The sequence below is a fragment of the Lampetra planeri genome, chromosome 4 (genome assembly GCF_965212315.1).
Source record: "Lampetra planeri chromosome 4, kcLamPlan1.2.h2, whole genome shotgun sequence".
Taxonomy (NCBI): domain Eukaryota; kingdom Metazoa; phylum Chordata; class Hyperoartia; order Petromyzontiformes; family Petromyzontidae; genus Lampetra; species Lampetra planeri.
In genome coordinates this window covers 1,046,045-1,057,723 of record NC_136110.1, presented here as the reverse complement: position 1 = coordinate 1,057,723, position 11,679 = coordinate 1,046,045, and the positions used below count along the sequence as shown (strand labels likewise).

General features: G+C 52.8%; 1 protein-coding gene across 1 annotated transcript; it reads left to right on the top strand.

Moving 5' to 3' along the window:
• Positions 1-471: 471 nt before the first annotated feature.
• LOC144717546 (pancreatic triacylglycerol lipase-like) lies at positions 472-11,078 on the top strand. The gene is made up of 13 exons (XM_078592946.1): positions 472-557; positions 1,278-1,331; positions 1,710-1,861; positions 2,203-2,328; positions 2,762-2,896; positions 3,806-3,914; positions 4,320-4,439; positions 5,205-5,324; positions 6,203-6,321; positions 6,830-6,959; positions 7,554-7,665; positions 10,115-10,288; positions 10,871-11,078. Exons 2-13 carry the CDS (start codon positions 1,280-1,282, stop codon positions 10,938-10,940), a joined length of 1,419 nt encoding a protein of 472 aa, XP_078449072.1. The 5' UTR covers positions 472-557; positions 1,278-1,279; the 3' UTR covers positions 10,941-11,078.
• Positions 11,079-11,679: the final 601 nt, after the last annotated feature.

Below are 11,679 nucleotides of genomic sequence, written 5' to 3'. Positions count from 1 at the left end.
GCGAGAGATTGATCCCCTAAATTAACCGATTGAAATTGCTTACGAGCGATGTATCGTTTCAAACCTCTACAGGCGAGTCCACCAAAGTGTGAAGACATGCATGCCAGCAATCACACCAAGCGTAAGAAAGAAGGAAACCTGGATTGTAGAACACACGCAAGTAAAAAACCACAGATTCAAGGGCAGTTGCAAGTCACGAGAAGGGGATGATGGCTGGTGGTCAAGGATAGCTTCGGAGTGGCAGCCCAAGGAGGGATTGTAGCCCCGAGGACCGCGGTGGTGGCACGAGATCAGCTCCTGCGCAGGAGTGAGACCGTGGAATTGCAGGCCCCCAGGAGGGACGGTGGCAACGTGAGGAGACCTTCATCCAGCTGTGGATAGATGTCCGATAGTGCTTGCAAACACGAGGGGGGGGGGGCTATCGGGGGAAGCAGCTGTCGCCGTCCCAAGGCCAACAAGACCCCCCACGCCCACCACCACCTCCACCACCTCGGAGCGAATAAAACCAGCGACAACCCTGGGCGCACCAAGCCCCGACTCGCTCCGGACAGCAGCAGGTAAGCGTACACAGAGAACAGCGTGGACACCACGCACGCACAGCCCTGTACACAGCGAACACGTGCACACAGCCAGCAGAGACACGTGTACACCACGTGGACACCACGTGCACACAGCCAGCAGAGACACGTGTACACCACGTGGACACCACGTGCACACAGCCAGCAGAGACATGTGTACACCACGTGCACACAGCCAGCAGACACGTGTACACCACGTGGACACCACGTGCACACAGCCAGCAGAGACACGTGTACACCACGTGCACACAGCCAGCAGAGACACGTGTACACCACGTGCACACAGCCAGCAGACACGTGTACACCACGTGGACACCACGTGCACACAGCCAGCAGAGACACGTGTACACCACGTGCACACAGCCAGCAGACACGTGTACACCACGTGCACACAGCCAGCAGACACATGTGTAATCTGTTCACACCATATGGAGAACCTGGAGAAACCCTCTAGAACAGGGGGGGAGAACATGCAAACTCCTAAGAAAAAGGCACCCGAGTCGGGGATTAAACCCAGGAGCTTATTGCTGCGAGGCACGCACGTTACCACTCAGCCACTCTGCCGTACGCAACGCAAAATAAACTTTAAAAGTTATAGGGCGATGGAATCGCGATAATCGTCAAATCTTGAAATCCAATATCGTATCGTGAAGCGTCGTGCAGCAGCATCCATGTCAAGTTGTGGTTTTCTTTGTGCAGAGATGTGGGCCGCGGTTCTCCTGGGAGGCCTCTGTGTGGCGACTGTCGTCACAGGTGAGTGTGTTGCGTTCACACACAGGTGAGAGCGGACCGATTGGGTGGGGGGCTTTAACCTTGGAGGGGGGTGGTTGTGGCGGTCACAGGATCGTGTAAACGCAGGTGGGGGAGGGGGGCAGCCACAGGTTGAGTGTTGATAACAGCGACAACGAAATCGGCAATGTCGACGATGATGATGATGATGCCGACGATGATGATGATGGTGCCGACGATGACGATGACGATGGTGCCGACGAGAATGACGCGATATTCAAGATTACGATCGTGGCAATAACCACTCTTAATGACGACGGCTATGTTGACTACGACGATCAGGACGACGATGATTATGGCCCAGGACTCTGGTGACGACGACGATGTTTTTGCCGCGCGCAGCGAGTCAGGTGTGCTACGACCTGGGCTGCTTCACGGACGACTTCCCCTACTCGGGCTCCACAGAGAGGCCCATCAAGCAGCTCCCCGATAGCCCCGAAAAGGTCAACACTCGCTTCCTCCTCTTCACCAAAGCCAACCCCAACACCTGGCAGGTGAGAACATCGCCCGTCACGGTGTCCCATCGCCCGTCAAGGTGTCCCATCACCCATCACGTGTCCCATCGCCCGTCTTGTCGCAAGTGGTTGTCGCGTGCCCTCGCCCCCCCCCCCCCCCCGTCACAGCGACGATGAACGTTCACCGTTGGCGAGGTGTGGCGGCACCAACAGCTTCGTCCACGATGACTTCTTGATCTCCATGTACACGCACCAGCCGCTTGTGCTCGTCCAACGGGAACGTTATTTCCACCACTGCTTCTGCGGGGCGCCGATGCCTCGCACGCTTCGCTTGTGCAGAAACTCACCCCGACGTGACACCATTGGCGCTGCGCCCGCAGGAACTGAAATCCCGTGATCCGTCCACCATCGGCGCCTCCAACTTCGGCAGCGGCAAGAAGACGGCGTTCGTGGTGCACGGGTTCATCGACCATGGCGAGGAGGATTGGGTGCAGGATATGTGCAAGGTGCGTCAGCCAGTCAGCCACGCGCCCACCCCTCCTGTGTGTAGACGTCCACCTATCTCGTTACCGTTCATTCAAAAGAACTGAGTGTTCGTATTGTTTCCACAAGCGTGGTGGTCACGTGACATGCACGGGAGGCACACAAAGCCGCGCCTTCCTGCCCGTTCATGAGCAGCACAATTACGTGTTCTTTAAGCTCTCGAGTTGGTGGTCTAGACAATGCTGAGAGCATTGTACATGCAGTAGTGGTTACGTGACGTGCACGCCAAGCGTACGGATGGGAGTTGCGCCTTCCTGTCGTTCGTGACCAGCAGCAGCAGTGGCGCACCCTTCACGCGTCCTCGTTCCGATCCGTGTCCAGCCTGGCACGCGTCCCCCCGCCGTGATGACGATTTCTCGATCGTTCCAGCACAACTTTGTAATTGTCGCATCGCAGGCCATCGTGGGGGTGGATGACGTGAACTGCGTGGCCGTGGACTGGAAGGGCGGCTCGCGCACCCTCTACACCAAGGCGGCCAACAACATCCGCGTGGTCGGAGCCGAGATAGCCAAGCTCGTCAACACCATGGAGGTGAGCGCGCCACGTGGGTCGTCGCGGCCACGCGGGACGTCGGCACGGCGGCTGCTTCAAGTGGCCGGGGGTCAGAGCGCTGAGCCGGCTCCGCCGAGACCCTCGATTCGAATCTGGGGTTGAGGTGCCCAACCAAAGCGACTCAGTTGAGTGCTCAACTGTGGCGAGTTAATGTCCGCAGCATGGTTAACAATGACTCCGCACAAAACAACCCATCGCATTACATGTTTCTGCACTTGATTTGGATGAATTCCTACTGAGAATCACGTGTTCTGTCATGTTAGGATCAGCGCTATTGCTAGGCCTCCCATGTTTTATGTTCCGTGTTAGCCCAAATGCAGCACGAGCATCTCATTTGCATAAATACAAAATGTGTTTTCTTGCAGACACGCAGTTTGATTGAGTTGCCATCTGGCCTGCTTTTCCCGATAGTCCTTTTGTTGAGGCCGATGCGTGTCCTGGGAATCTGTCAGTCTTGCCGGGACTTCAAAAGTCCCAATTTTTCCCAGTTGCGTAACAATAAAATTGCACAACTCCAAAGTCAATGCATTCAGGTGTCGTTTTCCCTTGTTAGAGTATTGATGATAAATTACTAATTTGGGAGTTTACACATCGCAATCAGCGCCCCCTGCTGGCAAACTAATGCACGTTTGCAGGCCAGGCCTTGAGTCGCATTGTGCCACACACGGGGCAGCTGCCACTGGGGGTGCCCTTTCAAATGTTTGAGACCGTTCCCAGCGTACAGGAGGGCCACTCCACCAATAATAAATTGTCATTCTTCTAGCTGCGGTAAGTCCAGGTTTTTTGTTTTGTACCGCAAGAGGTAGCAACACTCAGGAGATTCTGTGCGTGTCGCGAGCCGTGAGAGTTGCGATTCTGATGGAGTGATCATGGTGGTGGTGGCGGCAGGCTCAGTACGGGGCGCGCCAGGAGGATGTGCACATCATTGGACACAGCCTGGGGGCGCACGCGGCCGCCGAGGCTGGCCAGCGCCTGCCCCAGCTTGGGAGAATCACCGGTGCCTGGCACAGAACCTGCATGCCTACCCACCCGTCGACCCACCTGTCTGCCCACCCTTCCTATACCCACCCACCTAACCATCTACTCACTACCCACCTTCTTAGCACATCACCAGTACATCTCCTTATCCACCCACCCACTCCGCTTTGCTACCTACTTAACATACCCCTTCGTGATGTATCCTGACTGTAACGAGACTTCCGTGCTCAGCCTGAAAGAGAGTGCCTGGTAGGAGGGCATAAACATCCACCACTGGAGAGACAAAGGCAGCCGTGGGGGCACGGTGCTGACCACACCACCCGCTCATATGCGACGTCGTGCTAGGCTTCACAGGTGCTCGTTAGCAGCACTTGCCCCCTGTGCGAGCTACACGGGGGATCTTTGCATTTGTCTTTGTGCCCAGGTCTCGACCCGGCCGAGCCGTACTTCCAGAACTGCGACGCCGCCGTCCGCCTCGACCCCTCCGACGCCGCCTTCGTGGACGCCATCCACACGGACGCCGCTCCCATGATCCCCAAAATCGGTGAAGCTCGGACCTCGCCCCACACTCCCCCCCCCTCCCAACCTCTGCCACTTGCCCAACGCCCATCACAATTTGGAGTTTCGGCAGGGTTGCCACCTGTCCATGCTTTACCAGGATCACCCTTTATTTAGGGGAGGGAGGCGGGGGGAGAGGAGGTCAATCCTTCTCGTTACTGTTGCCCTGTCCTGGAATTCGTCACATCCTGAAATTTAAAGTCACTAATATAGTACATTTCGTATTTGTTTCGTCCGTATATAGCACAAGGCTATCCAGAAGGTGCTGTCTCACAAACATCGTCTGCCGTGGTTTCACAGCAAGGGCTACGTTGCTGTGTACTTCCTGCGGAGTAGCGTGCGCTGTCATTTTTAGAATTTGGTAAATGTGGACCGTGACGCTGGCACACAATTACCTACTCTCTTGCCGAATGACATCACGGAAATCTTTAAACTTCCACTGCGAAGCAGACTGTGTGCGCAGTGCGTTATGGCTAATACACCCCCCCGCGTGAAACGAACTGTCAACTTCTGCAACACGCGGAGAATGTGTTACCACGGAGCCGTCGCCACCACTACTCGGAGGTCACACGTCAACTATGCAAGAGTGGCAGGATCTGGTGGAAGGTAACGATGATGATGATCATGATGGTGGTGGTGGGTGGTGATGTGATGGCTTATGTGATCATGATGGTGGAGATGATCGTGATGATGGTGGTGATGACTCATGTGATGATCCTGATGGTGATGATGGTGATGATGGTTGTCTCAGGGTTGGGCATGAAGCAGCCGGTTGGGCATCTGGATTTTTATCCCAACGGAGGAGAGGAGATGCCCGGCTGTGACAAGAACATCATCTCCACCATCATCGACATCAACGGCATCTGGGATGGCAAGTTGAAAACTGTACGCCAGCGGTAATGGTTACCTTACCCTAGGTAATGGTTACCTTACCCTGGGTAATGGTTACCTTACCCTAGGTAATCAGCCGCCGGGATACCACCCACGGCCAGATTTTCACTCACTGATTATTATACAGTCTAGAGATTTTCTTGTTACATTTAAAATGGTTTCAAGTATTTGTATTATAAATGACTCGAGTATGGTTCAGCGGTTAAGAAAGTGGCTCAAAATCGGAAGGTTTCAAGTTAAAATCCCGATTGCGGGTCGATCCGGCCACCCATCTATCCCCTCCCTCTGGGGTTTGGTAAAATAAGAACTTGGCGGGGAAGCCGGTGGCTTTCCTACGCATTAAATCGCCACTGCCCAGGGAATGTGTAATTTCCATCACTGGCTCAGGGCTGTAAACAGGAGACAAGCACCAATGCCTCAATGCTTATTTGAACAGGAAATAACTTTTGACTTTTCATTTGATTTCATTGCTTTTTGTCAAGTTGGCTACCCACCTCTTACAAACGAGACGATGCTTAACACGTACGCTTCCGCGACCAATATCATCCATAACTTTTTTGGGTTTAGTTCGCGTACAAATATAAATGTGTCGTTAAACCCGCCACCACCCAACACAGCCAGTTAGTAAGGTTTGTCACGTGAACAGAACATAACAATGTGTTACTAGTACAGCACACCGGTGTGTTGGAGAGCAAATCCACAACATCTACAATCCGAGTACGATGGCGACTATGCTGTCCGCTGGAGCTTTCACTCGTCGTTTAAACAAAATCGAAATAAACTTTCGCCAGCGTAACCACAGAGCGCGTGGCCCGGTTCCCCGTGGCGTTGTTGATCGCAATGCGGTGCCGTCGCCAGGAACCAGAAACTTTGTTGCGTGCAACCACCTCCGTGCCTACAAGTACTTCACGGAGTCGCTGACGAACGTGGACGGCTTCGTTGGATTCCCCTGCAGCGACTACAACTCCTTTAAAAATGTATGCCGCACCGACTGCACGCCGTCGCCACGGCTCGTACCAGTGGTGGTAATCAGGAGGTATACGAGATGCGGTGTGCCCGGAGCGTAAATATTTTAAGGGTCGCTGACACGGACGAGATTCAGCGTAGGTGTGCCGCCCTTGGTGGTGCAGTTATCACTTAATGCTCTCTGGGTTGCTGGGAGACTTAAGTAAAACGGTACTGGCATAGCCAGCCACGGATGTGGTGTGCCAGGGCGACCGAGACCTGTAAGGTTAAAACCCGTCCAGAAGTTGTTTGAACAAATTCTGCAGGATAACGTGAGTCTGCAAAGTCAGTTGAATGATGGCCTTAAATATATATTTGTTTTCATATGCAGAAAGACACAAATTTACGTTGGTCATCATGTCCTCTCAACCAAATTCCTTATCGTCATTCCCACATGCCTGACCGTCTCTGCTATCCGGCTGCCCTGCTCCCCTCCTGCCCGGCTACCTGCTGCTCTGCTGCAAACTCTCGACACCACAGGGACAGTGCTCCACGTGCCCAAGCGGAGGATGCCCCCGCATGGGTTACTTCGCATCCAAAAGCTCCGTGGCCGCCGGGACCATAAACAACATCTACTACCTCAACACCGGAGCGGAGCAGGGCTTCTCCCGTGAGCTCCACGCATCACCGCTGCTTGCCACACGTGTACCAAGTCAGAGTGATATCACTCGCCGGTGATGATAGCCGCGGCCGTAAACTCAACTCTGGTCACCAGGTTCATAGTGCAGGTGGCTCAACGGTTGAGCGAGTGGCTCTTAATCGGAGGGCTTGTAAATTCAAATCCTAGTTGCGGATTGACTTAGCCCCATCGTCACTCCATGGCCAATTAAAACAGGTCCCACTTCGTTGAGAAGTCAACAGTGGTGGTCCTATGGAAATGAATACCCCGGCCATATGTGGATATTCCTGCACTGGTTCAGGGATGTAAACAGGAGTCGTGTGTGCACCGCCTTAATGCTCGTCGCAGATGCTACAAAATTTCATAAAACCGTGTAAGAATGAACATTACATACTTTGTACGTTAACACGTTCACGTGACCCCTGCAGCCACTCGTGGCCGCTGCATTCACCAATGTTCACAAAAATAACCGATCATGAATGGAATGGCAACCCTGAATGACGACCAGCGACTTGCCAGTGGGCAGGGTTCAATCGTTTGACCGCGAGACGCGAACGTCGCTGCGACATTTTGTGCCGTGTCTAGGCTGGCGCTACGAGGCGACTCTGACGCTGTCTGGCACCAAATCGGTCCAAGGGATCTTTAAGATCGCTCTGTACGGGCCCAACGGGAACACTCACCAGCACCAGCTGACACCGTGAGTAGCTGGCGTCAGTCAAGGCAACAGCATGGGTTGGCTCACAAACGCACGCTAACACACGAACAAAACACACTTGATACGTTGGCTCTTGGTGCTGGAAAGGTAAAGCAATCACGTGCAGCCAAAGTGAATTGCAATAGGGGCCCACCAAGCAGCTCCAGGCAAGCGTGTGATGCTGTCCACAAGGCACAAGGCCGCAGTGTTCACCAGTCAAAGTCAGCAGCAGCACTCTCCGAGGTTTGCCCACAGTTCCAGAGTTGCCACGGATTCTCCAGGCAAGGCCCCTGGGTTCTCCTGGCAGCTCTGAGATCCTGGGACACTCTTTTTACAGGTGAAGCTGGGGAAGCACACTTGGACCACCCCTCGCGGGCACCCTTGCCGGTCATGGGGATTGTTTGACCATACTTCACCACGATGGTCGGGCAGAGAGGGTGGACCAGGACGAGTTTAGTTATCACTTGTCACTGATGTTAGCCATAGCCAGGAATAGAACACAGGTTGCTGGGGTTCATAGCATAGCGAGCCAATCGTGGTGCACGATCAGGTATGTAGCGTGGGATGAAACGATGCGGTTGCAGGTCAAGGCGTGCGAGGGGTCTGTGCAAAGCCGCGTGACAATATCCAACAATTGCCTACCATGCAATCGGTAGCATAGCATCACTGGCATGGGCCCTGACACAAGGAATTAAATGCCCGCTGCCACCACAACCCCGCACCCCTTATCCAACGTCCCCCCCCCCCCCAATCCTCTTCAAGGCCAGCACCGAGGACCCTGTGGCCCATGGGTCTCAGGTTTAGCTGCACTGTCTCCACCACTTGATAGCGACGCGACTGCCTACAACGTCGAACCCTCGTGATTCTAAGTCCACGCATGCCGCTACCCACAGGCCAGCGCTGTGTTCAACTCTGCTTCTTAAAATTCCGTTGGCGCCTCCGCACTATGGAGTCAAGAGTGACCGTTGATGTTGATGATGATAAAGATAACACGGCTAGCCCGCAAACCCTTAACCTCCGACGTGATGGTTAACAGGGCACTTGCACATTGCCGATGCTTCTAGCACGTCATGAGATCTTCTTTGCAAGTGTAGGACTCGTACTGACGCGACAGCTTCTTTGTCTTTCTCAGTTCTTTATTAACGCGTATAGTTCACATCTCCTCCGTCGGCATCACTCAATGTCCCTCCATTTTCTTCAACGCACAACTCCCCATCAACATCACTCAATGTCCCTCCGTTCGCTCGCTCCGCTGGCTTCGCGCGCTCTCCCTCTGCTCCTCTCCTCCAGCGACCTCCCTCTCTGCTCTCTCTCTCTCTCCAGCTCGGTCGCTCTTTGTTCTCTCTGCCATCTCACTCCGTCGTAGCTTCTCCACCAAGGTCCGTTACTCTGCTGCTATCCTATACTGTATTCTTCTTTGGTTCTTTCGGTTAAGTCACGTCTAAAGATAAAATAATAAATTAAAATAATAATATTATTTTATCTTTAGACGTGACTTAACCGAAAGAACCAAAGAATAATTCCTGCAGTCACGAAAGCTCCAAAATTAAGATTATACTGTATTCTTTTTGTCCACTGCTACCGTATACTATCTCTCTCTGTCCACTGCTACCGTATACTATACTCTCTTGTCCACTGCTGCTCCGTCTCTTCCTCTATCCGTCTCTTGTCCCAGGCACCAACCAACTCCCGTTTCTCCCCGAACCAATTTCCCTTAATCAATTAGATCATCCCCCGCTTCTCCACTCGCCCCCAGCCCCCAGCCTCACGTGGTGTTGTTATTGTAGAGGCGCCAAATCCCGACACCCATCCCTCTCGTCCAATCACCGGCCTGCGTCCTCGATTACCCCCAACACCTGCAGGGCCCCCTTAACTACCTTACCACCTTAATTGGTACAATAACAACAGTATATCGCCCCGCTCCCTGTGTCCCCGTTTGCCCTCACTGTCCGCCGCATGCCCGTATCACAATCCAACGCGTGACGCGTGTTTCTCAAGTCCTACACAAGTTCCAAAATAATAGGTTTTTCCCCTTTTTATGGCAAAAAGGAGATCCCAATGATGAAGACGCTCACCCCGAGGTCTCATTACTCTGATAGTGCAATGTCTTTGGGCTGTACGCCTTTTGGCGTCCTCTGGTCTAACATCGTTTGAGACGAGGCTCAAAAGAAAGCTGTCTGGTGTGGACCAATCAGTTTCAAGGACAATGCATATATTATCAGAGTATGTTTTATGTTTTTTGATTGCATTCTGACCACAAGCATTGTGGTTAATGCAGACATTATTCCTTGTAAAAAGTTTCAGTTTGGTGTTTAGCATCTTAACACCTGTTTTGTTGCCAGAAAAAAAGGGGAAAACCCTATTATCAGCTTCTAGCACTATTTTGCACTTCTTAAATGACTATCGCCACGATAGAGCCCCAGCCACCAACTCGGTTGACAATCTCCCACAGCTCGGCGACGTCGCTGGAGCCCGGCAAGACGTACACGTACCCCCTGGACAGCGAGGCCATGGTGGGCGAGATCACCAAGGTGAAGTTCCTGTGGGATGACAACGTCATCCACCTCGACCGCCCCAAGCTGGGGGTGACCCGCCTCGAGCTAAAGTCGCCGTTCGAACATCAAACGTGAGCAGCACTTTGAACCCACCACCAAAGTCAAGTTGCCTCCACATCCTGCGCGTAAAACTTGCAATTCTTAAGCAGGTACAGCCTTTAAAAAGGGGATGACTTTTGTTTTACTCTGCCCTTAAAAAGGGACCCGTGCACTTTTATTCTGCCCTTAAAGGGACGTGACCCTTTGTCCATGACATCGCTCTGGGTCCCCCGCCACCTTTCTTGCAGAGCGAGGCTGGACACATTTTTCCATTTACAGCCGAAGTCTCTAAAAAAGACTGGTGCGGCACACGGCAATTAAGTTCCACACGTGCCGGTTCCCAGATCTCGGGCACAAAGAGGCAACTCCTGCAAACCCAAAACACAAAATGCCAATTAAAGGCTGTACCCGGTCACACACAGGCCCAGGTGGTAACCCTACCACACGCCACTGCCACCACTTTGGTCTGGCCACAGTGGTGAGAGTATATGCTGGAGCAGAGAAGTACGGTACAACAATGGACGTTGCCCCATCGAGTCTGTTGCCAACAGCGCGGTCGTGCGTTGAGTGTCAATGATGGTGATTCGACGTCGCCTTGCCCCCTGTGCGTGTAGATACAATTTCTGTGCGAGCTCAAACGAGATGGTGTACGAGGAGGTGCTGCTGACGATCAACCCCTGCTAGAGACGCTCACCACCACCACCACCACCGTCGAGAGAGAATCCCCGACTGACATTCACACCGCAGATGGAGAGCGGCTCATTCGCAATGTAAATCTGTAATAAAGTGCTTTAAATGATAATAAAAATCACATGCACGTCGCACCGTCTGTCAAAAATAATTTCTCCCGAGGCGAAACCTTTGGACCCATGAACCACGTTGGCAACCGTTGCTGGCAACTCGTCAGCAGCAGCAGCAACTCGTATCCGGACCAATTGTGGTGGCCAACACATTGCACCAAACTTTGTACCATTTTAGTCCATCTTCACAATCCACCAGAAAGCTATAACCACGTTTCCTGGATTTAAGCCTGTAATGTCCAAGCATATATATATATATTTGTTTAATGCTACTATAGTCAGGGATTATGCAATATGACTAATGCTGGACATTACCCATGAATCCCCACCAATATGAATTGACCGCTCCATGTGTGTCGCTATTAAAACACTCAGCTTTACGCAGCATCACCGTCGCTTACACCGACGATAATTTGCTTCAGCAATTGCCACGTGAACTTAAGCTATTCGAACATTAAGCAAAACGACGTAAATCACGAGCTTCACCGCAGGTCTCCACCACACGCAGAACTGGACCCCTGCCTCAGGCTCGAACACGTGCGCAGCCGCCTAGGCCCGACTCAACCACGTGGGCGATTATCGTGGGCTGCAAATATCCATCCACAACAATGATCGTGAACGTT

What these genes read in the sequence shown, in the direction of transcription:
- LOC144717546 (XM_078592946.1), top strand. Translation starts at nt 1,280, where the DNA reads ATGTGGGCCGCGGTTCTCCTGGGAGGCCTCTGTGTGGCGACTGTCGTC. An exon ending in CCAACCCCAACACCTGGCAG is followed by an intron (nt 1,862 to 2,202) that starts GTGAGAACATCG and finishes CTGCGCCCGCAG; the next exon opens with GAACTGAAATCCCGTGATCC. An exon ending in TCCCATGATCCCCAAAATCG is followed by an intron (nt 4,440 to 5,204) that starts GTGAAGCTCGGA and finishes TGGTTGTCTCAG; the next exon opens with GGTTGGGCATGAAGCAGCCG.